Source organism: Alligator mississippiensis, chromosome 1, assembly GCF_030867095.1.
Source record: "Alligator mississippiensis isolate rAllMis1 chromosome 1, rAllMis1, whole genome shotgun sequence".
NCBI lineage: Eukaryota > Metazoa > Chordata > Crocodylia > Alligatoridae > Alligator > Alligator mississippiensis.
Genome location: NC_081824.1, coordinates 477,670,483 through 477,696,366, shown reverse-complemented (window position 1 = coordinate 477,696,366; position 25,884 = coordinate 477,670,483). Strand labels below are relative to the sequence as shown.

The window sequence follows — 25,884 nt, the reverse complement described above, 5'->3', positions numbered from 1 at the left end:
ATGCATTGATCTGTGATGCAAGCTCATGCAGAGAGCAACAATGCCCAGACACTTCCAGTAGCTCCAAAGGACCAGGATGCGGTTCCTGGGGATGATCACGGACTCGATTTTCTCTCTCTCACCAGGGAAATATGCAAGAGCAGGCAGGGCCTCTCCGGTTAGCGGCTGGAAATAGCAAGCAGGAGATGTGGCCCATGTGGGAGGCCGAAGAGGAACAAGCTCTGTGGCTCACAGGACGGAGAGAAGGGTAAAACTGAAATCCACTCTGCTTCTCCTGCCTCGGAGCCTCACAGCCTCGGTGGAGAACAGACCTTTTACAAGGCAAGGAAGGAAGCACTAGGATGAGCTGGGGTTAGGGGAAGTGAAAGAGGGAAACAGCCACACCAGCCTGCCCTCTGCTTGGAAAGGAGCAGCAAGGAGCAGAGGAGCCGGACCTCCAGGCCACTGTAAATAAAGCTCAGCCCGAGGCTGCCTGCGCTCCATTTACCACGTGCAGCAGTTGTGTGTCCTGTTGATCGAATGGGGACAGTCAGGTGCATCACCCAAATTTCCCTTCCTGCTCTGGAGACACAGGAGGTTCCTCAGCACAGAGGTGTGCCAGCTCCAGACCTGCCCCCCACAGCTGGGGTTTGGCTTCGTTAAACACAGGAATCCCTGCATCGGCTCACGTACAACACACGCCATTTCCCCCAAAAAGCAGGGGCTGGGAATAGGGGTGCACGTTGTAGGCAAAGAAATATGGCAATAGCAGTTTCAGTCACTGAAGCGTCCACGTGGCACAAGCCACCCCATCCACCGAGAGCGGAAGAACGAACCGGGTTGGGCTCCTTAGCTGCTGCGACTCAGTGACTTACAACAGGAAAGACCTTTTTTTGTCTTCATTCACGTCATGTGCAGGGGAGTACAGTAAAAAAAGAAAAAAACCCACGCTAACCATTGCATTTAACCGCTGCATGTAGTGCAGGCGCTCCCCAGCAGGTTTCGCAAGGTGCCCCTGCCACTCTCTGGGTGGGGGAAACCAATCCAGGACACCACGGTCCCGGGTGCATCCAGAGAAGCAAGTGCAAGTCTCCCTCTCAGACACCTGCACCCCAAGGGTGGTGGGTGGGGGGGGGTTGCAAAGAGGACAGAGTTGGGCTGCGCTCAGCAGGGCCAGCTGGCAGGACAAGGGGCAATGGGCACAGGCTGCAGCAAGGAAAGTTGAGGCTGGAAAAACTCCCTCACTTAGGAGTCAAACAGAAGAAAGAGTCTCCACCCTTGGAGGCGCTGAAGCCCCAGTTAACCCAGACACCCTGTCTGAAAGCACCCCACGCAGCCCCAGGCTCTTCTATAGCCCTGCCCCCTATCACGTGACCCAAGGGACGCGCGGCCGGTTCCCCCCCCCCGCCGGGCTCCGGCCTCCCTCGCCACGTGACCCCCAGCGGAGCGCGCCGATTGGCCCCCCTCTCTCTGTCTCTCTCTCTCTCTCTCTCTCTCTCTCTCGCTCTCTCTCCCCCTCCCCGCCGGTCACGTGCCGGGGGAGCGGCAGGCGGGTCACGTGCCCGGAAGCGGCGGAGTGGGGCCGGGGGGAGTGGCCGCCTCTTTTCCCCCCCCCCCACTTCACCCACCCCATCTCCTCCCTCCCGCTTGTTGTTGGAGCGAGGGCTCATGTGACCGGGGCGGCCGGGCCCAGCCGGACAGCGCCCCCCGCCCCCGCCTCCCGGCCCGGCCCGGCTCGGCCCGGCCATGGGGTGCTGCTACAGCAGCGAGAACGAGGCCTCCGACCAGGTGGGGGAGGGGTCCCTGAAGGGGGAGGGGAGGGTTTGGGTGGGAGACCCTCGGATGGGAGGGGCCTAGAGGGGTCCCTGAAGGGGGGGGGATGGGTAGGCCCTTGGGGAGGGGGGGCTTGAGGCCTCAAGGGAGGGACTTGGCACGGGGAGGGGGCGCGGGGCAGGAGGCTGCTCGCCCCGGGGGGGGGGGGGGGGGCGAGGTTGGGAGCAGCGCTGCGGGCTTGGGGGGGAGGGTGCCCCCGCGTGCGTGGTGGGCTGGTGCGTGGGCGGAGGGGGGTGGGGCTCTCAGTCAGGGCTTGCCACCCTGCGGGGTGACCTAGGAGGCGGGGCGGGGCCGGGGCCATGGGGTGGGTCTGCCCTGACCCTGGTGGAGACGGAGGCTTTTCCCTTCGGAAGGGGGCGGGTTTCCTCTGCGGCTGCTGTGGGCAAGCGAAGGCAGCACCTGGTCGGTCGGGTCCCTTCCTCCCCCGGTCGCTGCGTTACAGGCTGCGGGGCGAGCGGGGGGAGCCTCCGCTGCTGGGTCGTTTCTGGTGCCAGAAAATGAGGGAGCAGGCCGCCTCTTTCCACTGCTTGCCCTCCGCGCTGCTGGTCGGGGTGCTCGGCTTGGGTTCACCAGGGCTCGGAGGCCTCGTGCCTACAGTGGCACGGAGCTGGGCCCCACCGCCGCTCGTCCCTGGCCCTTTCCTTGTCGGCGCGCTGGTTCGAACCCAGCACGAGTTGCCAGTAGTGCCGGTGTGACGGCAGATTCGTAGCTGTGCAAGAAGTTTAGGGGCCTCCTTTAAATTCCCGGTAAGCTGGCGTCGGCTTTGCCAAACCCTTCAGCAGAGCTGACGCTAATTAAATCCCCTGGTTGGCAGCCTCGACAGAGACCGGCTTGAGCCTTGGAGACGGTGTTCCCTTTGCACGCTTACAGGTGGCTCTCGCAGAGCTGCCTGGGGTTGGCTGGCAGTGCGTGGTGGGTTTTGGGAGTGGGATGGGTAACCCTGTGGACAAAATCTGGTTCAGCTGGTCCTTCCTATTGGAACAAAGCGGCTGCAAAAGTGAGATGGGAGGACCGCAGACAGCATCTTCCTTCGCTCTGTGGGAGTTATGTTTTATCCTGGTCTTCTGGCCTTTTCCCAAATGAATGAGCTCAGGACCTCTCTGAATGTAAAATAAGTTTTAAGTGTGGCCACCAGTTAGTGGGAATCAGATATTTGTAAGGAGCGTTGGTTTGAGTTCAACATGCACCGGAAGGACCGCTGCGGTTCTGGAACGTGCTTGCTTGCGTTCGGTGACGGCCTGCACATCCCGGTCCAGATAGACTTCTAGGTGCAAGCGTGGGGCAGAGATTTGGACCTTGTTCTTGGTAGATTAGCCAGCAACTGATGTAGGGAAACCAGCCAAATGCAGGATACCCCATCTCCTCCAAGCCTTGCACACAGTGGTATTTACCTGGCTTCAGGGGGTAAGAAGCTGCCCCCTGTGTGAAGTCAGTGCATGCATGTTGGACAGACAGGAGCTGCTGCTTAAATCTGTCCCAGGAAGACCCCAGATTGCGTCTCATAGCACCTAATCGACAGCTATCCAGTGACATTGGAGATAGTGGGATTGCCAGAAGGATGGAGATGGTAATAATATTCTAGGGTTAATTAATGACTGACTTGGCAGCAAGGCTGCTCCTCAATCAGAGCTGTGTTTCCTTTGCTGAGAGCTTGAAAGGACTCTTGTTTTTGAGGCTCTGGTGATGTGGTCTGGCTTTGAATGGGGCACACCCGAGTTGCAACAGGAGTGAAGCGGGGTGGAGGTGTATAGGCAAACCCAGTGCAAGGGCTTGTCTTGACTAGGTCACGATCCAGCTGGCTTTACCAAGCACCTGGTGACTGAAACTGGCCCCTTCTGCTGGTCTGGTGACAGTTGAGCCATCCCAAGGAGGTACTGGAAACCCAGTGCTTAGTCAGTGGTGGAACAGCTTGCTCAAGCTTGCTACTGGAAAGTCTCGCTCTGCATTTGTCTCTAAACCTTCCTTAATTTCCTTACTTCAGCTGTGCAGAATCACCATGGAGACCAACCGGGCCAGACACTTATTTGCCCTTTGTCCGGAGAGTTTAGTTGATTGCCTAGACTGCCTGAGCCTGCTTTGCTGGAGCTGATGGCCCTGATACCTCTCTGAATTCCTCCCCTCCTAGGCCTGCCCGTACACACATTTGAGGGCGTTCATGTGTAGTTGGTGCAGGACACACCCTTGCAAGCTCTCATTATTCAGCTGTGCAAACCCAAGCTTGGCCCCTTCTTCCCTAGCAGGAAAGGCAGAACTTTCACCCATACAGGATCCGGACCTGCCTTTTCAGTCCTTCCGCTGCGTGGATGTTCCTGGCACTGCCTGGGCCTAGACGCTGCCTCCCCAGAGCCCCTCGGACTGGAGCAGATGGGGGTTGGGTTCAGGGTGGCTTGTCACAGCCTTGGGAGCGGATGCGTGTGCATATCGGCATGGGTCCGTGTTCTGCACTTTTCCACCCCTCAAGTATAGGCATAAAACACTGTCCCGTGCTCTTATAGTAAGTGACGAGGCCCAGGCAGTGAAACATGGGGAGGAAGCAGCTGAGAGGCGTGAGCTCTCCCTTCTCCAGGGTGGGCTTCTCTCTGGTGCCTGGGGCCCATGATATGACACCAGCTGGGCCTGTTTCCTGCCTGGGCAGCACGGGCCCTACGGAAGTCTCCGGCTGTTGTGGCCCCCTCCAAAATGGGAAGTAACCAAGGGCTCATCTGCAGTCAGCTGCTGCCACAGGGAAGCCACTAGACTGCAAGGCAGTTGCACAACTTCAGCTGGCTTTGGCTGGAACTGCACAGCTCTGCTACGGCTGTTGAGTGGGCAGGCGTACAGCATGCCCTGGGAGGTACTAGTCATCAAAAGCGTCACAGCAGGGAGCACAAGTGCTGCCCAGTGGCTGGGAGACCATTGAGTCTATCCCTCTGCATTTGCAGGCTGCCCTCAAGGACTCCCCAAAACCCCCACTTTAGACCCCTGTGCACAGCTGCAAGGCAGACATCAGAAATCCCGGGCGCACCCTGTGGCAGGGGGATATGGGCACTGCCTGGTGACAGGGAGCTGTCAGTAAATAGCTGCTCAGAGGATCTCCCCAGGTCACTGCTGTTTGCAGAGCTGGTGGTGGTGTGTGGGTGGTAAGCTGGGGCTGTGCTGGGGGTATGCTTACAGCCATAGTGCCACTGGCTGAGCTCAAGCCGCGCTGAGGGGAGACTGGGACTGAGACTCTTGCCAAATGGGCCAGACGTGTCCAACCATGGCCGTGAGCCTGGCCGTTTGGGACATGCAAGCTCCGGTGCCCCTGGCACCTCCTTACTGATTCTCATGGTTCCCTGGGGGCAGAAGGAAGGACCTGTGGAGATGGTGTTTCCCACAGAGGGGAGGAGAAGGGAGTGGGGGGGGTCTGAGTAGGTGGGGTTGGGGTGCCCCTTGGTTTTCAGGGTTTGGCTGGGCTGCCTGACTTCTTGGAGGCTATGGGCTTTCTCCTTATCCTCTAGCTGTTCCTTCTGGAGCCTTTCTCCACTGCGGAGAGCGGTGGCCTTCACTGTGCTGTGCAGAAATCAGATTTGAGCCCATGCCCCAGTGTCACACATCCCCAGCTGATGCTTTGAGCCGGTCTTGGCTGCCTGTCAGTGCCTAATCCTCCTTCCTGGCCCTGGCCTGTTCTTAGAAGCACCTGGGAATTAAGCCTCAGGTCAAGCTGGAGCTGTGAGAAGCTGCTGGATCCGGGGCTTCAAGCTGGTGATGCTCTGGGCATCCAGCTCCTCCATCGCGGGTTTTTTCCTATGCATAGGAAAAAACTATGCGGGTTTATAGGGAAAAACCCTATGCGGGTTTTTTCTGACTGCACCTCCAGCATCACCCGACTTCCTATAATGCCTCTTGCTCCTCTCTTGCAGACAGGAGGCTTTGCTTCCTGTCCAGGACTTGGTCCCATTGCTGATCTGACTGGTTTCCTCCCCCAGAGGAAGGGACAGGAACGTGATGCAGCACCCAAGTGCTGGCAGGAGAGGGGCCCGTTCACCTGGTCCCAGATACTCCTGCTTGCCTGGACATTGTACAGCCCAAGGCATTCAGTTTTGCAGCTGCAGGGTCTGCCTCTCCATCCTGTGACAGGCAGGTCTGTGGGCAGTGGTGTTCCTAGGCCCAGGCAGAGGGGTGGGAATTGTGTAGCCTGCTGTCAAATGCAAGTGACTGGGATTCTGCTAATGACAGAGGTTTGAATTTGGGGGGGCCCTTGCCTCTGGCAGTCAGCTCTGTGCTTTTTGGGGTGGCTCACCTGTCTGAGCAGGGCTGGGGAAGTGCTGGTAGTGAAGGCAGGCTCCCCTTGGAGCTGGGGAGTCTCTCGCAGAAGTCAGATGCAGTAGCAGTGCTGTGCTACAGGCAGCCTCCCCTGTGCCCCTGCAGGTCTGGATTTCTTGGGAGAGGGAAGGGGGCATCTCCAGGCCCTGTTTTGTGGGGAGGAGGTCTGTCTCCTATCTGCTTCTGATTAGTAGGTATGTGATTGTGAGGAGCTCCCTGTTCTCTGTCCCTTCTGGCTGCCACAAGCAGTGACAGAGCTTTGCCAAAGTGCAAAGGGATTTTCCAAGCTTTGGGCCCAAGATCTATGAAATATAGCACGGTGAGAATGGGACAGGTCCATGTCACTGGTGTGAGACATGCCAGTCAGGGTAGTGTGCCCCCAGCAGAAGCCCCTCCTGACACCCCTCTCCAGAGGGCACGGGGCAGCAGCAAGCTTGGCTGGTGATCGGGCTCCAGGACCTTTCCCTGTCCAGTGGAAAGGCCTCATTCCCCACACGGCGCTCCTGGGGAGCCCCAGCTGCGGACAGAGAGAGCTCTTCTGCCATTTTGCAGTAAGAACTTGACTTCTGGGAGAGGAAATCTGAGACGCTGTGGAGGCTGGGACGGGCAGTGGCTGGGAGGCGAAGGCCTGGCTTCCACGCAGATGCAGCTGTCGTTTAGAAACAGACTGGCTTGCATTCGTGGGCCGAACAGAGAGAGCCCAGGCAAGCCGAGAAGGCTGTGGAGGGCTTGTCTAGCTCGGCAGCCGCTCGGCTCTTCCTACTGCTGACCTCAGGCTGGGTGCAAACTGGCTTTGAGTTCATGGGCCTTGATACAGTGCTTTAAGGGTGAGTGCTGGGGGGACAGTGCTCCTGCCTGTTACGATGTGGACCCTGCACCTTGATGGCCTGGCCATCCTCCATTTTCCCCCACGCATGGTGCCGATCTCAATGTAAGGAGGAAGAATCCTGCTAATGCAGCAGATCCCCAAGCTATGGCCCCTTGGGCTGGGAGCCAGAGGTTGTAAGATAAACCCAACCCTAGAGAGGGTTGAGCAGGAACCCCTGCCAACCCCTTCCTCCACATCAGGGAGGTGCCTGCCTCTGCCAGGGCACTGCTGGAAGCTGGAGCAATCTGCTCCCTACTGAAATGGCAGCATGCCCTCTCATCTGGCCTGGCTCTCAGTTTTCTTCCCAAGGGACCCCACTGAGCTCTGCACGAGGGCTGCATGACTGGTTACGTGAAGGGCACTGACGACCTTTGGGTGCAGCAGCTTTGATGCACTCCTGTGCGTGGCTGGGTGCAGTTGCACTGAGGGACCGTGGCTGGCTCTGCTCCTCCCAGGCAGCGCAGCACCCGCACACAGGCACAGCAACGATCCCAGACAATAAAGGCCTGCTTAGCAAGATGCAAAACCTCCTCACTGGCTGAATTGCTCTCACAGGCTGCTTGGCTCGGCCATTGGTGCACACAGGGTAGCACAGGACGTGGGGACCTTCCAAGCCACTGAGTCCAGCCCAGCCTGCAGGGGAAGGTGGAAGAAACCCGTTGGGGCCCTTCTGCTCAATGCAGGATTGTCTCGCGCCACCTCCAAGCTCTGTCTGTGGCTCTGAATTCCCTTTGCACCCTCCTACCTCCCCTGCTGACTGCAGGAGGTCTCCCCTGGTTATTTACTGGGGCCTCCCTCTAATCTTAGCACAAGGGTCTGGGTGGCCTGTGTTGCTGTAGTCAGCAAGTATCATGGTGCAGAAAGTCTGGAATAATCGAGTGACACCCGTCCTGTCCAGACTAGGAAAGTGGCTTGCCCAGAGGCTGGTGGGCATGGTGTTAAACACGGCTTTGCAAATAGTGTGGCCAGCTGAACTCCTTTGAAAGTTAACTGGTCATGACTGGTCGTAGGACAAACCTGTTCCACTAGTCTAGCAGGGGCCTAGTATTGCTGTGGGCTGAGACATGTGCCTGGTTCCCTGGAGAGATGCTTCCTTAAGTCCTGGCTGGCTCATCCTCACCTAGACATGGATGCACTCACTTAGCTTCATGAACTCATGGGCATAAGCATCACAGGTTTTCAGCAAGTGTCAGAGCTCCTATTCCAGTTCACTGCTTCCCTCCCTAATACCAGCCTCGCTGCTGCGGCTACCCTTGCTTCTGATTGTGGCGATGTGCTGGACCGAGCTGCCTACAAACAGGATGCTTACTATGGCAGCTCCACTGAGAGCAATGGTGTAGATGGATCCTGGGCACGGTTGCCATCATACTGCCAAACCCTGCTGCATAAATTTGGGGGCCCAGTGAGAGATCTTTGTGCCCCGGCAAGTTGAGCTTGCAGTTTCATTGCTCTGGCAGTGAACTACAGGTCCTGGCTTTTGCAGAGAAGATGCAGCATATATAGGGCTCTCTCTTTGTACAGTGTCGCTGTCTGGTATTATTGCTTAGTGTGCAGACTCCATCTGCCCTGTCTGAGCATTTGTAAGGATTGCAGCTTTCAATTAGGAGCTGTGCTGTTTGTTGGCCACTGCATTCACATGGGCTGTCCAAGACGCTCATCTTGTGAAGTGTTGTTTTGAAGCATCTGTATCCAGATCTCGGTCTGTTCAGCTTGACCCGTGCTTCTCTGTCAAGGTCATGCCCAATGGGGGACTCATTTGGTGTTGGTGTAAAATGCTGTAGGAATAGGTCTGACTTTTCCAAGTGGTTAGCCCACTCCATTGCTGTCCATAGGTTTGGTTCGGCCTCTCCAATATCCTCCAGGAGCTTGTGGGCTTCATGTAGGGCTACATCGAGACCATTTGGAAGCCAGGGCGGTCCCAAAGATGGCACTTCAGGTATTGCACCAAGGGCAAAGACTGGCTCTGTAGGCTACTGGGAGGGCTTAGTGATCCGTAGTCAAGTATGAAGAAGGGCAGCCAGGAAATGGAGGGTCCCTGTTTGCTGGCCTGGTGCAGCTGGTGGGTGGTATGTCTCTAATTAGAGTGTGATCAGCTTTAATTGAGTGCTCTGATAGGGGATCCAGAGCACCTCTCCCCTTCTCAGTGTGATTTCAGCTAAACAGAGCTGTTGGCATGCTGCTCTCAGCTCTGCAGTTGCTTTGGGGTTGGCTGAAGGTGCTGGATACACATCAGGACTGTTTTAAATATCTGCTAGGACATGTGATGAAGCAGATGATGTCATGGGGGACTCTCACCAAACAGGGCTGATAGAAAATCCTTTGCAGGAAGGGTGAAGGTGAGCATCGGCGGGGCTGGCTCTGCTGTCTGAGTGGCCCACACTGTCATGGTGGGGCGTGGGAGCGGGCCCCCGGGTATGCCCGTGCTGCCAGGGTACCCTGCTTCCAAGTTAGGTTCCTAAGAGCAGGCTGGGCTGACACCCGATCACTTATTTGAATTGGCAAGTAGGAAACACTGATTTTTAACTAAGCAGTCTTAATCTATATGCACGTGCACTAATCTAGAGAAGCCTCTTTTCATTGGCGATCAACTCTTACCTCCCTGGTTGGTGTAATTTAGTGCATTATAGCTCTCCCCTTAAATGATGTGGCTTAATGTACATTTATTCAGGCCTTAACTTGTGCGCTTGGTGGGAGATGAGGCTTTTCTCCCTAGAATTATCTCTTAGTTTGCATCAAGCTATATTTGTATGAAAGCAGGAATCCAATTAGGGTGCATTTAAAAAAACAAAAACAAAACCCTTTGGAATTATTTTGGTTAAATGAAACTACCTGAAATGTGCTGGCGTGCAAGCTTTATCGAACACATGGTTTGTGTTAAAATGGGCCTGAGAACAGTGTTCTGTAGCTAATGAATTGACCTGGTTGTTTTGGGTAGCCCTCTCTTTCGAGATCTTGTGAACTAGTAGATCTTCTCCTTGCGGGTCCCTTTCAAGCAAAGGCTGGAAGAGAAGCTGGTTTCCCTCCTCTTTAAACTCCTAGTTTGGTTCCTCGACTTGGAATTAGAGACCGGTGGGACCAGGTGAATAAACTGATGTGAAAAAGCCCCCTCTGCACCTGCGGAAGAGGTAGCTGCCAACAAGCTCTTAAGGAAGCTGCGGGTCCCCGAGCTCTGCCAGGGACTGCGCCCATCCAGTGGCTCGGCCCTTTTTCAAGCTGCCCAAGCAGGTGGTGTTTGAATATCTAGCTGCTTTGTTTTATGAGGGTAAGTTCAGGCATCGCAAGCTGTTTGAAGGTTACATTTTTAAGCGTTGGGCTTACGTGAAAACCATTTGAAGTCTCCCGTGTCCCACCTTGCCTGAGAACTAGCAGGCCCAGGAGGCGGTGCATCTCTGGCCTCTCCTTCCTAGAGCCATCTTTACTCAGGGACCTGAAGGCTGAGGCTGGGACAGCGAGCCTGTGGTGTGCCCAGAGGGATCCCTGTACTCGGACCGACCAGTACCCCCGGATCGGCTGGTCAGGGCACGTTCCCGAGTCTGGTAGGGGGTGGATCAGTGATCACAGAGGCTGCAGCAGCGTGAACAGGTGGGACTTGAGGGGGCTGCTCTATTCCTGTGATGCTGTTCTGAGGGAAGTAGCCTGGCTGCGTGTCTGGAAGGCACTCGGCTGAAGTTGGATAAAGGGACCTTTTAAGTCACCCACTCAGTACTGGGGGAAGGTTTTCCCTGTGCGGCTGGTGGCTGTGGTGGACACACAACTGCATTATACTACCTCTCATCACAGTCAGTCCATCTGATGGTGTCAGTGGTCAGCACAAGCCTTGGCCTGCATGTGACCACCCCAGAAGTGCCTTACCAGGCAAGGGTGGGCTGCGTGGAGGACAGCTTGCTTGTCAGTCCCCAGGGCCATCACCCTGGTACCTCTCGTGTGCAGTTGCTGATGGAGGCTAGGCCTGTGCATGCTGGTTTAGCAGTGTCTGCTGGGGGTGCAGTATCTCTTGTGATGGCCCTTGGACAGGAGAAAGCCCTTGTGCTCTTGATTTCTGCAGGCAAGAGGGCTCTGCTAGTGCAGCTGAGCTTGCTGGGGGACCTGATAGAGATGCCCTGAGAGCTTTCTGGTGCAAATGGGCCCTAAGAACGGAGGATCTTCGCTCGCTCCAGTTGCTTGAGAGAAAAGCCAGCAGAGTTGTCTGTCTTGTATCACGTTATTGGGTCGGGGCGCTTATATAACTGTCTCTCCAGTGGGACAGTGTTGTGTTGCAAGCCGGGGAGGGGTGGGGGGGTGCTGTTTCTTCTCTTCTGTCTTGGTGGCTGGCAGAAAGCTTCCAGATCCTGGAGCACGAGACACCTTCTGCTTGTGGTGGATACAGACCTCATACGGGGAGAGGAGCCAGAGAGGAAGGCCACAGCCTGAAGGCTTTGACCAGCTGCTTGCCCATGCTTCACATGTTTTCTGAGCACTGCTGGGGGCTCTGGTGTTCGGCCCATAGGAGAGGGGAGCACTCGACCAAGGAGAGACCTCTCTGGTTGCAATCCAGCAGCGTTCTGATGGGGATGGGTGTGGGGTAAAAGGTGTCGGGAAGCCCCATGTAACCAGGCAGGTGCTGTTTGAAGGGCCATCAGGGTCTGAGCTAGCTGGCAGATCAGGAACAGATGAGCTTCCTTGGAGCCAGAACTGAGCTTTCCTTCTCTCTTTCCCTCCCTGCAGGAAGAGGAGACAAAGCGGCTGCTGGAGCCTGCTGCCAGCCCCCCAAACAAGCCGCTGAATGGCGCGGAGCACAGCTATCACAACCTGCCATCCGCCCGCACTGATGAGCAGGCCATGCTCTCATCCATCCTCGCCAAGACCGCCATGTGAGTTGGGGCCTGGAGCCACAGCTCTGCCCCCGTGGTGAATGGGGGCTGGAGTGGGGAAGGACAGAGCTGGGGGGTGGGGAGAGGTGGCAATGGGGTCTGCACGGTAAAGGGATTTGTCTCTTCTGCAGACAGGTAGAAATAGGGCTGGAAGGAGTCCCAAGGGGCCAGCTAGTGCAGTCCAATGTGGGTAGGGTCCACAGAAACTTTGTAGGCTGGTGCCCTGCTCCAGGCAGAACCATCCCTGTCTAAACCATACAAACCAAATGAGATATCAGTTTGGGAGTGAGGAGGAAATGGTGAGCATCCACAGCCAAGCCGTCCAGTCTCAATGTGCTCCAGCTGGTGTGAGTTTGAACAACGGAGCTCCCAGAGAGCAGGGTGGGAGGCCGGGGGCCTGAAGTCCAGTTGCCTCCCCTTGCGGGCAGCTACACCACATCAGTGCACCCTGCAGCACACCAAACTCCATTTTAAAGCTAGTAGTGCTTTGGCTCCCTTGCTCCAACGGGTAACCTGGTGCAGAACCTCTTTGCCGTGAGGGCCAAAAGCATCCCTGAGTGTTTTCCCATCTGCTTCTGAGGCTGTATTGTGCGTGGCGTCCATGCCCCCTGCACCAAAGCGCTAGTGTCTAGCAGTCTGGTCCTTACAGTGCCAAGTAGCCATTGCTGGCCCTTGGCCTATACTGACAGGCTCCCTGAGGGCACTGAAAGGTGAGAGAACCCCGTGGAGGTGATCTTCTCTGTCATGGTGCCGCGGTATAGCACTGCTGTCTGTGGCTCGGAGTGCCATGTAAATCATCAGAAACATAGAGAAGGAGGGTTGGAAGGGACCTCAGGAGGTCACATTTAGTCCAGCCCGTTGGTCCAGTCAGGACCAGCCTCAACTAACTACATCATCCCAGCCAGGGCTTTGTCTGCCCAGGGTTTAAACACCTCCAAGGATGGAGACTCCACCACCTCTCTGGAGAGCCTGTTCCAGTGCTTCACAACCCTCCTCTTGAGAGAATTTTTCCTAAAACCTAGCCTAAACTTCCCTTGCTGCGAATTGAGCCCATTGCTTCTTGTTCTGTCATCTGCCACCACTGAGAACAGTCCAGCTCCGTCCTCTTTGGGATCCCTCTTCAGCTAGATGAAGGCTACTATCAAATCCCCCCCCACCCCGTCTTCTCTTCTCATCATGTCATGTATCACATTCCATCTGTGCTGCAAAATTTGGACTGAGCTGGCTTTTAGCACTTAGGCTGGGAGGGATCTTCCAGCTCTGGAGCACGGCTGTCACAGACAGCCTGGATAATTCCTGCTTGGTCTGTCAGGCAGATAAGCTTGGGGCAATGAGGCCTCAGGCCAGGGGAGAGGGGTTCTTCTTCAGGTGTTGCATGTGCTCAGACCCGTAAGATGGGGCCTGGCACAGGAGCCACCAGTGAGGTCAGACTGGAGTCCCCTCTGCTCCAGTCATGGGCCCAGCAGGGCAGGATCCCCTGAGTCTCTGGCCTGGGAGAAGTCACTTAATTCTCTTGGCTCCATCTGCAAGTTGAGGGGGTGGCAACTTGCTTTTTTTCAGTCCTTGGAGCCCTTGTTGACGTTGCTTAAGCTTGGAAACTCTTGGTGCAACTTGTTCTTGCCGCCTACTCCTCTGTCAATAAGCTGTGAAGAAAAAACCCAAGGTAGGAGCCAGCCCCGAAGCAGGGAACTTTGAAGGCCATGGTGGAAATGCATTAAGCCTGTTGGGTGCATCTGGCATTGATCTGCGCTGTCCCCAAAATGGCAAACACTGCTACCCCCTTCACCACTGAGGAGACTGAGGTGCAGGGCCAGTGTTATTGGCTAGGGGCATGCAGTGAGTCAGTGGCAGAGCTGGGACCAGAACCCTGGTCTCCCACCCCCCAGTGTAATGCCCTGCTCACTGGCCCAGGCTGTCTCCCTTGCAGGGCTGGGAGAGGGAGCTCTTCATTCAGCACGGCCTCGGGGACTTGGTGCCCCCGGTTGGATGTGACTGAACACAAGTCCATCCTGGGTGTGTGTACACACAGACAGCACCTCCTCCTCACCCTTCTCCCCCACCCTGGGCGTGTGTAACTTGATTGCATGTGCTCAGCCTACTGTGGGCTGCTGGCTGAGAGGGTGCGAGGCTGGGCCTCAAGGCTGGACTCTCTCTTAGTAAGGGAAAGAGAACACAGCCTTAGCCTGGCATTGCTTGGGAAGTTAACACCATGATCACGGGAGTATCCCAGGAGGCCCTGTGACCCATCTGCAGCCCAGAGATGCTGGGAAAGCTGGAGCAGTACCTCTGCCTCAGTCTGAAATGGCTGAATCCAGTGCTTCCTTCTGTGGCGCAGCAGCTTCCACATGTGGGTCTCCTCCCAGCCCTTGAAGGGCACAGGTGTGTTGGGCATGGCGGGAGGAACTGATTCAGACAAGTGAGAGGCATCTTCAGGCCACAGGCAGTCCCTGCTTGTCTGGCTTCTGCAGGCTGTCCCAAGCACACAAGGCTGGCACTGGCACAGCCAGGTTTCCATGTGGGGGGAACCCATGCCTGAGGCGACAGGCTCTGTTCCAGCCACCTGACTTCTAGCTTTGTGCTAGACCCAGGCTGCCATGCAGGCAGAAGCCCATGATCAGACCGGGGGGCGGTATTACTGCTCCCTGCCCTGGAACCCAGCTGCCTTGTATCAGAGAGCCGGAGCCGAGGGCGCAAGGGGCAGCTTCAGCACCCAAGAGACTCAGGGCTGGAGCTAAACTGGCCTGTGTGGGCTGCAGGACTGACCGCCTTGCCTCCTTCCATAGTAACATCATTGACGTGTCGGCTGCCGACTCCCAGGGGATGGAGCAGCACGAGTACATGGACAGAGCCAGACAGTACAGGTAGGGGAAGCCTCAGCTTGGGTGGTTGGGGCTGCGGGGTGAGCAGAGGTCTCCAGTCATGAGATGTGTGGCAGGACCCCGCTACAGGTGCCCTGGGCAGCAGAAAGGCTGGGAGCTCTAGGGACTGCACACGACCGCAGCGCCATACATGAAGCCTGCTGTCAGTGGGGAGGCAGCACTGGCCTGCCTTGGCTCAGCCCTATTGAGGTGTTGACACCCTGCTGCCTTCCCTCAGGCTGGGGGGGGCCATGCTGGCTTCAGGACAAGCTTGCTGGGCTGGACAGATGCATCTCAGGGTTCCCTGTGCCACCTGGATCCTCCATGGGGGACTTGGGGATATGCCCCTCGCCAGGAGTCTGGCTGTTTAGCAGCTGCAGTATCTGTAAGTGCAAGATGTGGGGAAGGGACGTCTCGTCCAGAGCTGGGGCTTTCTTCAGGTATCTGAGGCCTCAACATAGCCCTGTCTCGCTGCCCGGTGCACCGCCTGCTCCACGCCGCATGCTAGGAGCTGCCGTCTGATTCTTAACCTTGTGCTCTGCTCTCCCCCACCTAGCACGCGGCTGGCAATGCTGAGCAACAACCTGACGCACTGGAAGAAGCTCCCGCCTCTGCCGTCTCTGACCAGCCAACCACATCAAGTGCTAGCGAGTGAACCCGTCCCCTTCGCAGACTTGCAGCAGGTGAGGAGCTCCCTAGACCAGACAGCGGGTGTCCTGTGAGCCAAGCCATGGAGTCCCTCCCAGGCTAGACTTATTCCCCCCAGGCAGTGCTTAGTGATCCAACAACTCGTGGTCTTCTGGTTGAAGGCACTCATTGCTCCTCAGTCATTGAGGAGCTTCCCAAGACTCTGCCTCCATGTCTCCTAGATCAGTCTCTTCCTGTTTCTAGCCCTACTGAGTGTAACCCAGTGATTCCCTTCGCTCCAAACTATTACAAGCACTGGAACATGGTGTATCCTATAAAGATCCTGCTTTAGGCATTTTTCCTAGCTTCCCAAAGCCTGGATCAAGTCTGGCCAGGTTAAAAATAGCTCTGCGACCTTTATTTTAATAACCACAGATCTAGATTCTTTCTTCGTAGGCTTGTAGGAAACTCAGGCTGGAAGGGACCTTGCAAGGTCATCTAGTCCAGCGCCCTGCTTAGCGCAGGATTGTCCGCGACTAAACCATCCCAGCCACGTGTCTTTCCAGACTGCTTTTGAAAACTTCAAGGATGTAGACTCCACAGCTTCTCTAGGTAGCCTATTCCAATGTTGGACCACTCTTGGAGTCAGAAAGTTCCTCTTCATCTCCACTCGAAATTTACCTTGCTGCAATTTGAGACCATTGCTCCTGGTTCTGCCTCCTACAGCCACACACAAGTCTCTCCCATCCTCTTTATAATCATCCTCCGGGTATTTAAAGACCGTGATCGAATCCCCCTTCAGTCTTCTTTTCTCCAGACTCGGTAACCCTAACTCTTTCAGCCTTTCCTTGTTAATCTTGCTTCTCCAGGCCTCTAACCATTTTTGTTGCTCTTTGTGGGACTGTTTCCAATCTGTCCACATCCTTCTTGAAGTGCGAGGCCCAAAACTGGACACAGTGCTCCATGAAAGGCTACCCCAGTGCTGAATGGAGCAGAAGAATCACTGCCCTCAACTTGCATGTGACACTCCTGTTAATACAACCCAGGATGCTGTTGGCCTGTTTTGCACACTGTGGGCTCTTATTCAGTTGGTTTCACTGCCACAAATTCCCCTAACACCTGAGAGCCAGAATTTATTCTTCCTTGGGCCTCAACACCCTACAGCAAGGTCTGCAGAGCTGAGCAATGACCCACCGCCTCCAGAGGCCTGGCCAGGCGGAAGAGGTTCTGTAGCACTACCTGTTGAGCAACTGGGTTGCCCAAGAAGGGGCAGGCTCATCCCTTACCATCGTCTTAGCTCATCAGAGGGAAGCGTGGGGACACAGGTGCATGGATCTCATTTCAGAGGAGGAACTGTTTCTGAAGGGCAGCGGCTGGTGCAGTCTGACTTAGGTGTGGAAGAGCCAAAAACAATTAGCAGAACTGCTCCAACTCCACTCCTTTCTCCAGAGTTAAAGATGAAGAGGTAACAATGTACTAGCTGCTGCCCTTTTTGAAATGCCACCCTCTGTTTTCCTTCTGAAAGTGTGCTGTGTGTCCATGCTCTAAGAGTGCAGTTGCATTTACCTCTGGGTCATTTAGCTAGGGTTTTCCTCCAGAGCAAGACAGTGGTGGTGTCTGAAGCAGATGCACAGCCGACCCTCCAGAGATATGTGTAGTAGAGGCAGTTGCAGAGCTTCGCCTCTAGCAGGCGGAGGACCATAGCCTGTTGGCGTGGAGGAAATGCCCTGCTGGGGTGAAGCTGACTGGTTATATGGGAGTAGTTGCCCCTTACTTCCTGGGAGAGTTTGGCCATGGGGCTAGTCTAGATGACTTTGTAAAGTCCCTTCTGGCCCCACTTCCCTACAATCTTATAGACAGACATGTGTCTAGGATGGTTTAGTCAGGGACAATCCTGCCTTGAGCAGGGGGCTGGACTAGATGACCTTGTGAGATCCCTTCCAGCCAGACTTTCTTATAATCCTGTGATTTAAGCCAGTGTGGCAGGGCTGTGCACCATGCGTCTGCTCCACTTTTGCTCTGAATTAAGTGTGTCATGGCCACAACCCAAGAGGGGTGAAGACACCACTGATTTAAAGCCAGTGGCTCAGCTCTGTGGTCCCGTTCCTGCTTATGCCGGGGTGATCTGGAAACCTTCCCTTTGTTATCCTGTCCCAGGAGCAGAGGCCCAGCATCACTCGGAGCAGAAGCTTCATAGCACACACCACAGTGGGGCAGAACAAGGCCTGAGGCATGTGGCTGATCCTGGAGAAACATCCTGGGCTCTGCATGCTCCTTCAGCACTTTAAAACCAACCCTATGGATGCTCCTGCCTCAGTGACTGCACTGGGTGCCTGCAGTCCTGCTTTTCTTTGCCTTTCCTAGTTGCCACAGTACATGGCTGTAGACGGCTTGGCTCCTACGAAGTCCTGCTGGCCTTGACTTAGGAGGAAGCAATGTAGGGAGACAGCTGTCCCTCATCCACTGCACCCATGTGAGGCTGCTTAGCAGCTGTAAACTGCTGTCTCATTAGAGGGCCAAGCTCATTAACGATCAAACCAGGAAGGCAAGGTGAATGCTTGCATCTGTCACCGGAGGTTAACAGGAAGGTTTGTGCGGACCTGCTTGGACTGGGCTTCTATGGGATTTCTGACCCCCGTGGGCCTTGGCTGGGTCTGTACCTGTATGAGAAGCCAGAAACAATGGTAGCCTGGTGGCACTTGTTGCTGAATAGTGCTGAGCCCAGCACAGTGTTTGTGGGAGCTGTGCTGGGGAAAAAGGCATCGTTCAGATAGAGATAGAGGTCACGATACTTGACCAGAGCAGTGTTTGGAGCAGTTCTTGTGTCGGGGGAGCTTGAGTCTGACTCTTGCTGTCATCTGCTTTCTACTCCGCTGTGCATTTCCAGCCGAATCCAGCCTTCCCCGTCCCCTCGGATGTGACTGAGACAGGAGCTGAGCACCCTTCCTGTGGAAACCCTGTGTGCATTTGTAAAATGCCTTGGGGCAAAGACTTAAACTTCCCATCCTCAGCTGCTGCTCCTGCCGCCTACCAGAAACACACTGCCCCGAAGCCACAAGCCCCACGGGGCTGCCATAAATGACCCTCCTTTTCCTTATCTTGGATATTTTTCCTTATCTTAGATATTTGGATATCTGACCACCTCTTCCTTGGCACCTATGTGGAGAACACCGGCTCCTGGGCTTTCTGCTGGGCCTCGTGACCCTGCTTCCCCATAGGGCAAGAGGTCCTGGGCTGGATTCTCCCTCACTTGAGGCAGTGCTTGGGCAGCTATCTGCAACTGCAGCTGACCCCAACCCTCCATGTGCTTGGGTTATCAACAGGCAGCATTTCCCCTGGGGGTGGAGGCGAGCCTGCTTTCCAGCCAGCTCTGCCACGAGGGCTCTGAGACTTCTGTACATCACAAGGGTCAAGGGAGGCACCTGGCAGCTTCAGCTCAGGGTCTCATTCTCCCAGGGACTGGAGGCTGGGGGGGGGGTGGGTGTGACAACATGGAGAGCCCTATATGGGTTGTAGCTGCAGCCGTGGAGGGGAGATGTTTGGCTGGGGCCTTGACTGCCTGGAGTCACTGACTGCGGAGAGGCTGACCAGCAAGCTATTCAAGCTGCCTCTTGGTGGGTACAGCCTGGAAATGCACCTGCCTCTTCCCTTCCCTGCCCCTGCTGCAGTGACCAGCCCTCTTAGGCCAAGGCCCCTCGGTCATTGGCATTGCAGCCAAACACTGGGTCTTTGGGGTATGGTTCTCTTTCCCTTTCCCATCACAGTCCTTCATGTGCGTCTCTGCTTGTCCCCAGGTGTCCCGGATAGCCGCCTACGCCTTCAGCGCACTCTCACAGATCCACGTGGATGCAAAAGAGGAGCTCGTGGTGCAGTTCGGGATCCCCTGAGCTGGCGCCCGTGCCTGCCCGCACCCCCTCGCTCTTTCTGTTGCCCTCTTCCTCTCTCCCACGGGCGCCTCGCTGCCACAGAACTTGTACAGATCCCCCCACTTCCTACTAATTGCCCAGGAGACCGGCACCATCGCCCAGGCCCCGCTGCTGTAGGAGGCCAGACCTGGTCCCAGGCTTTCCTTTTCTCTCATGTATGTGTGTGTGGGGGGGCAGGCCAGCATAGCGGTGGGGAGGGGGGATATTGTATTTCATAGGAAGCCTGTATTGTTGAGCACAACGGGAGGCATTTCTCCAGCCCCCAGGTGCCCTTGTTTCAAAGATTGGGGACAAGACAGACTCCTGGCTCTTGGCAGGTGGGGGTGGGCTTCAGTATCCCTCCCAGTTGCCAACTGCTGGTTCAGGGGATGCTGCACTTGAGACAATGCCCCCCAGGCCCTCGTATGTTCCTGGAGGGCTGGGCTGGTTGGTGTGTGTGTGTGTGTGACAAAGGCATGGAGCGGGCCCCACTTGTGGCGCTCCGCGCAGAGCTCTGTCTGCCTGACGCCCGCGGCTCCACACGCCCGGGCCTTTCAGTTGGATTTTTTTTGTTGTTGTTTTTGTTTTTTAATTTTTTTTTTGGCACCGTAGATAAAGCCCTTTCATTCAGCCCCAGGTCCCTGCTGTGTTCTTTCCCTGCTGCGAGGCAGGAGCTCCCTCAGCGCTCGAGGGATGGAGGGATGCAGTGAGGACTTGGGAACGTGGTCCCTGCTTTGGCTGCTGTTGGAGGTGGTCACTTGGTCTGATCTCCTTGGACTTCTGCAGCCTGTGTTAGCTGGCTGGCCCTTTTCTGTGCCAACTCATTTCCTGGTCCCTGGATAAGCTTGGTGCCAATGCTGCAGCTGCCAGGGGGATTGCAATCATCGATACCCAGGTGCTGTTGACAGGAGGCCTGTGTTGGTTTCTAGAGCAGGATACCTGGGAAAGACTAGATTTGTGGTGCTGGACCAGGTATGGATCATCTCAGCATGGTGGGTCTCACTCTGCTTTTGGCCTGGAGCGCTGGCTTCTCTGTTTCATCCCCTGAGCCTCTGCTGTTGCCATTGGGCAGTGGCACCCTCAGGCCTGGGCATGAGGCAGGCAGGAGAGTGCGAGTCCCTGCCCTGTGTCAGCAGCATTGCATGCCTCTCCCCCATCACAGTTGCTTGTCCTTGTGTCCCTGTGCTGCTTCTGGCCTGCTGCCTGAGCAGAGTCTGGGCCTGTGATAGTCGGTGAATGTCTCTGTGCTTGTTTTGCCCGCTGGGAGGAGTGCCCAGCTTTTTTCAGTGCCCCCTGCCCCTTCCCCAGGCCAACATTGCAGCTCAGAGCTGGGGGAACCGGCCCTCCAAGGCAGCAAGGCAAAGACAGGGGTTTGCCCCAGTCCCTGGCTACCTTGGGCAGCTGCATCGGTGTGAGCGCAATGATCAAGCTGCATTATGAAAGCAAGGGGTCCCTGCCCTACTGCTCCCATGGGCAGAAACCCAATTCCCAGGCTCTGCTTTCCTGGCTGCCTGATCCCTATCTGTGCCACCTTCTGCTTTGCTGAAAATGTCCCCCAGCTCCGTTTCTAGAGCAGTCCTTCCACTCTGCAGTGGAGAAGCCTGGGCTATGGCTGCAGGTGCTGGGTTCTGATCCTAGACCCCCATGCGCTAAGGTGGCTGATCTCAGCTGGACATCCAGACCCAGCCATAGGTGGAAATGGCAGGACTGCTGCAGCTCCCTGCATTGGAGCAGAGCAGCCTACGTCTCCCCCAGCACATGTGGCTGGGCACTGGCAGAGCCTCATGCTCTGAAATTCTTCCAGCCCTGGCAGCCTCTGGGAGGGAAGGGGGAAACCCCCAGGTTCTTCACTGAGCAACACAGACCAGCTAGGGGCAGGTTTTAGCAGGGAAGGTAATGAACCTTAGGAGCAGCTTTTGGGGAGGGGGAGAACCTAGCAGCAGCTGCCCTTGTGAAATGAGCTCAGATTCAACCGGGAGCAAGGGTGCTGGGACAGCCTGGGGGCAGCCCCTGGGCTACTCGGGCAGGGCAGGCTGGTGTTTGTGCCTTATGGGTCATTGCCACTGGGGGCTAAGTCTGAGCCAGATGCATGTGCATTGCTGAGTGTTTAATAGGACGCTGCCACAGGGTGGCAGGAGCAGAGTACATGGGCACCAAGCACGATGCCCTTCCAGCTGAGTTCTCAGGGCAGCATCTTGCAACAGAGCAGGCAGGAGCACGCGAATCCAAGGGGCTGGGCTGGGACCCTCATGTCCCCCACTGCTCTGGGTCCTGTGTTCTCGTCCCAGCTGGCGACCTTTAGGCTCTGGTGGCAGAAGTCCCTTGCGGGGGGCAGGTGCCTTAATGTGGGTGCGGGGCCCTATCTGGAGCTCTTCCTTGACCCGATGCCCTAAGAAGCCTCTGCAGGAAGGCGCCTTCCCTCTGGGTGGGCTGGTCTCAGCCAGGCGCAGAGCTGAGTCCTGCACCCCTCTACCCCTCCCGGCTATGCTGCTGGCTCCTGTGGCCCTGGGCCAGCTGCTGGGACTCGGAGCAGCAGGAGGGCTGCTCTGTTGTGCCAGGGAGGAGTGAAACTAGCCCCAGTAGGGCCCATCACCCCGTCCCCTCGCTGCCTACGGGGTCCCATGCCCTTCTCTGTAGCACTCAGTCCTTTGTTTCTGGGGCTGCATAGGGGAGAGGCAGATCCCCAGCCTGGTAGCTTGCTCTGGTAGCTAGCTTGCTCTGCTCCCTGCAGTTGCTGCCTGGAGCAATATGTATCCCCATCACCTGGGCAGCTGCAAGGCTGGCAGGGGCAGCTCCTGCGACTTGCTGGAAGCAGGGAGCTGGGGGTGGCTTTAGCCAGAAAGGGGCTGAAATGGCAGGGAAGAGCCTTGTGGTTTACAGGCTTCTGCCAGCTACCTGCACCCCAGGGAATGACGCCTGGCACCTGCCAGCCTGGGACAGGCTGCCTAAGGGCAGGGTGGATGGAAAGGGGCCAGCGTCCTTGCTGTGGCTGGATCCTGGGGCAAGGTACTTCTGGGCTACTGGCCCTCCCCTACTCTGCACCAAGCCACGTGGGTGGGTTCTGGGCTATGGATCCTGCCTTGTGCCTCTGCCCAGCAGTCTCTGGGGCTGCTGTGCTGGGAAGGGGATCATGACTTCTGGTCATGGGCTTATGGCCAGGGCTGCTAGGAAACTCCTCGAGATGGCGAAGGGCACGTACATGAGCTTTCTGGAGGTGCGTGGTGCTGGTGGGTTGTTGCCCTCCAGGATTCGAGCTGCCTTGGAGATGGGGGTTGCCACAGTGCAAGTAGGACTCGTCTCAGGCTAAAGCAGGAGCCTGAGACACCTGGGTCCTTGCCGTTGCTACCTCTGTTCTCAAGACAGCCCCAGCTCTCTGGCACTGGCTCAGCCCAGCCCGTGGTTACTCACGCTCTGCTCCACAGCGCGGTGCGAAGGGTTTATTCCTATGTCCCATGGGGCTTTCAGGCTCTCCAGGCTGGGGAGGGGGCCATGGACCAGTTGTGGATCTGCAGCTGTGGTGCCCGGCTTGAGGCCTCCTCAGGAATGTTCTCTCTTCTTCTTGGCCGCCTTCGGCTGGGCGTTCATGCGCTTCCAGATGGCGGCGGTGGAGCGGTCCTGCTTCGTCACGGCACTGAAGTCAAAGGACTTGAGCTGGGGCAGTGTGGACAGCACGTAGCTCCTGTGGGGCATAGGGACAGGGCTGGCACCTGCAGTCACCAGCCGTGATTGCAGGTGGCCTGCAAGCCAGTGGCCCCGCTGCAGCCTGGCACTTTGCTTTGGAGGGACAGACACGGAGTCACAGGGCAGTCTGCTGGGGAACGTGGCAGAGAGCTAGTCTTTAGCAAGCTCCAGTCCAGGCCCTGCGATGCCACAAGAGAGGCCTGGATGAGCATGTCCTGTGCCCACTCCCAGCTTGGCAGGGGCACCTGGGCAGTGTTGCGACACCCACCCCCTCTGCGGGGCTGCATGCGAGGCAGGGGGAGTCTGCAGGGGTGGCCCTTGACCTCTCCCCTCCCTCTGGCTCCTGTGCCCCCATGCTCTGGGCTGGGGCAGGCAGAGCAATCCCTTGGGCTGGGCACATCCCTGGGTACCTGTAGCCCTTCTCCTCCTCGATGGGGTTGCCATGCAGCGTGAGGCTGCGCAGGTGGGGCAGGACGGCCAGCTTGTCCACCTCGCCCAGGCCCTGGATGCTGTTCGCGTGCAGCTGGAGGCAGTGCAGGTTGCGGTACGTGGTCAGGATCTGCAGAGCCCGAAGCCTGGGGGTTAAGTGGGGGCACATGGGGAGGCCCCGTGACAAAGCGCCCCCCTCCTGGCAGCCAGGAAAGTGAGGCATGGGATAGGGAAAGACCCCCTTCCTCCCCACAATGGTCCTTGACTGAGAGAAGCAAGGGGTGCGCAGCCAGTGGTGCTCAGCACTGGTCTGGCTTTGTCCCATTGACATCTCCACCCCCACCTGGTTACTCTGCGGTATCTGGCTCTACTGCTCTTCCCCCTGCCTCACTCCTGGAGGGTCTGGGATAAGTCTGCAGCAGGGGCACAGCGACCTCCAGCACACTGCACCCATTTCACAGGTGGGGAAAATGAGGCACAGAGAGCAGGTGGTCTAAACTGGGGCCGGCACCAGAATCTGCATCCCCCATGCACCCACCGGGTCGATGGTGGGCAGGTCGTTGAAGGAGAGGTCGAGCCAGGAGAGCTCCTCGGGGTTTTCCAGCAGCAGCTCCAGCGCTGGGCCCAGGTCCGTCAGCTCGTTGAGCGTGTTGTTGTTGAGGCGCACGGCCCGTGTCAGCATCCGGCCCCGCGCTGAGCATGGGATCGTCCTCGGGCTGGCCCGCGGCTCCTCTGTCTGCAGGTCTGGGGAGCGGGGAGAGACGGCTGGCTGGGAGGCTGGGCACAGCCAGGCCCCGTCTGTGCCCGAGCACCCCGGGGTGCACTCTCCACTCCCACGCCTGGCTTCCCGCAGAGCCCGGGGCATGCGGGGCAGGGCTGCTCCTAGGTTTGCAGGGAATGTGGCGTCCTTGTGGTTGAGGCGCTGAGCTGGCACCTGAAGCAATGTTCCCAGCTCTGCTACTGGTGCGCTGTGCCGCCTTGGGCAAGTCCCTTTGCCCCCCCCTCCCCTTCATCTCTGCCCCATGGAGGCCATGTGGCACCGGGCAGCCGGGTGTGCAGGGGGTGCCCCCTCGATGCTCCCGTGCCCGCCCTGCCGTGGCTTCGTGCCCTGCAACGAGGCGGCGCCAGGGGCTAAACCGCACCTTGGAGGAAGCTGATGCCTCGGAAGGAGAAGTCCAGGGGCGGTGCCCGCAGCGAGGGGCTGCAGCTGTTCCAGCGCCAGCTCCGCGTCCCGGCCATGCTGGGGAGAGACAGAGCATGAGTGGGCACGACTGCCCCGGGCTGGTGCTGCCCCCCGCGCTCCCGGAGACTCCCCCGGCTGGTTAGCAGGAGAGGGGCTAGGCCCCAGAGCGGGCCTGGGCCAGACCCAGGCTGACAGGGCCTCATTTGCTCACGCGCTGCAAGGATACACACGGGGGGTGCACGCTCACAGGGCCCTTTCCACTTGTGTTCACACTCACCGGCCCCTGGCACAGATCTGCACGCTCACTAACCCGCTTACCCTTGCGTTCACGCTCACTGGCTCCCAGCACAGGTTTGCATGCTCAGCAGCTCCCTTGCACTTGTTTTCACACTTGCGGGCACCCAGCACAGATTTGCACACTCCTCAGCTCCCTTGCGCTTGTTTTTACACCTGCACAGATTCGCACACTCAGCAGTTTGCATGCTTGTTTTCACGCTAGCTGCCCCCAGCATGGATTTGCACAATCAGCTCCCTTACACTGGTTTTCACACTAGCTGGCTCCCAACATGGCTTTGCATGAGCATCACCACCCTTGCCCTCGCTTTCACACTTGCTAGTTCCTAGTGCAAGTTTTCACACTCACCGCTCTGGTTCCCAGCACAGATTTGCACGCTCACCAGGCCATCTGTATTTGTTTTCATGCTCACAAGCCCCCCTGGCACAGATTCACACACTCATTAACCTGCTTAGACTTGTTTTCACACTTGCCATTTCTCACTGTGGATTTGCACACTCACGCATTGCTAGTTCCCTGCACCAATGTGCATGCGTATCACCCTCCCTTACACGTGTGCTCCCACTCACCACCACCCCACACAGATTTGCACGCGTGCCACCAACCCCCTTACACTTCCTTTCACACTTGCTGCCCCCTGCACGGATTTGCACGCTCGCTAACGCACTCACTCCTGCTTTTGCCCGCGCCCGGCGCGGATTTGCACACTCTCCGCTAGCCCCCAGCACAGATTTGCACATCCACTCACCATCTGCCTCGCACACCCGCTCCTCCCGCGCCCGGCTTTGCACACTCACTGGCCCCCTCGCACGCGCGTTCACACGTGCTAGCCCCCAGCCCGGGTTTGCGTTCCACCCACCCCTCCACCCCGGAGCGCATAATCGTCTCCATGGCAACCCGAACCCCGCCCAGGAGCCGCGCGGCACGCCGGGAAGCCGAGTCCTTCCTTTCCTTCCCCTCCTTCTCGCGAGACCCACGCCCGCCGCGCGCGCGCGGCCTGCTGGGAGCGGGAGTCCCGCCGCCCGCCACGTGACGTGAGCGCGAGCTGACGTCAGTGCCGGGGCAGCCAATGGGGAAGGGCGCGGGGGGGCG

At 57.4% G+C, this 25,884-nt stretch overlaps 2 protein-coding genes across 3 annotated transcripts; one reads left to right on the top strand and one right to left on the bottom strand.

The window, feature by feature from the left end:
- Positions 1-1,568: 1,568 nt before the first annotated feature.
- Positions 1,569-19,834, top strand: LAMTOR1 (late endosomal/lysosomal adaptor, MAPK and MTOR activator 1). Its single transcript, XM_014603696.3, has 5 exons — positions 1,569-1,767; positions 11,669-11,814; positions 14,598-14,675; positions 15,229-15,355; positions 19,094-19,834. Exons 1-5 carry the CDS (start codon positions 1,726-1,728, stop codon positions 19,184-19,186), a joined length of 486 nt encoding a protein of 161 aa, XP_014459182.1. The 5' UTR covers positions 1,569-1,725; the 3' UTR covers positions 19,187-19,834.
- On the bottom strand, positions 19,768-25,781 carry LRRC51 (leucine rich repeat containing 51). 2 transcript variants are annotated; one of them, XM_019477222.2, is made up of 6 exons: positions 25,541-25,622; positions 24,816-24,947; positions 24,457-24,554; positions 23,853-24,058; positions 23,296-23,444; positions 19,768-22,883 (listed from the first exon to the last, which is right to left on the bottom strand). In XM_019477222.2, the coding sequence occupies exons 3-6, from the start codon at positions 24,551-24,553 to the stop codon at positions 22,742-22,744; spliced, it is 594 nt and encodes a 197-aa protein (XP_019332767.1). In that variant the 5' UTR covers position 24,554; positions 24,816-24,947; positions 25,541-25,622; the 3' UTR covers positions 19,768-22,741. The 2 variants fall into 2 exon arrangements, with proteins under 2 accessions (XP_019332767.1, XP_019333251.2); XM_019477706.2 differs by lacking the exon at positions 24,816-24,947 and having other exon boundaries at positions 25,541-25,781.
- Between the last annotated feature and the right edge of the window lie 103 nt (positions 25,782-25,884).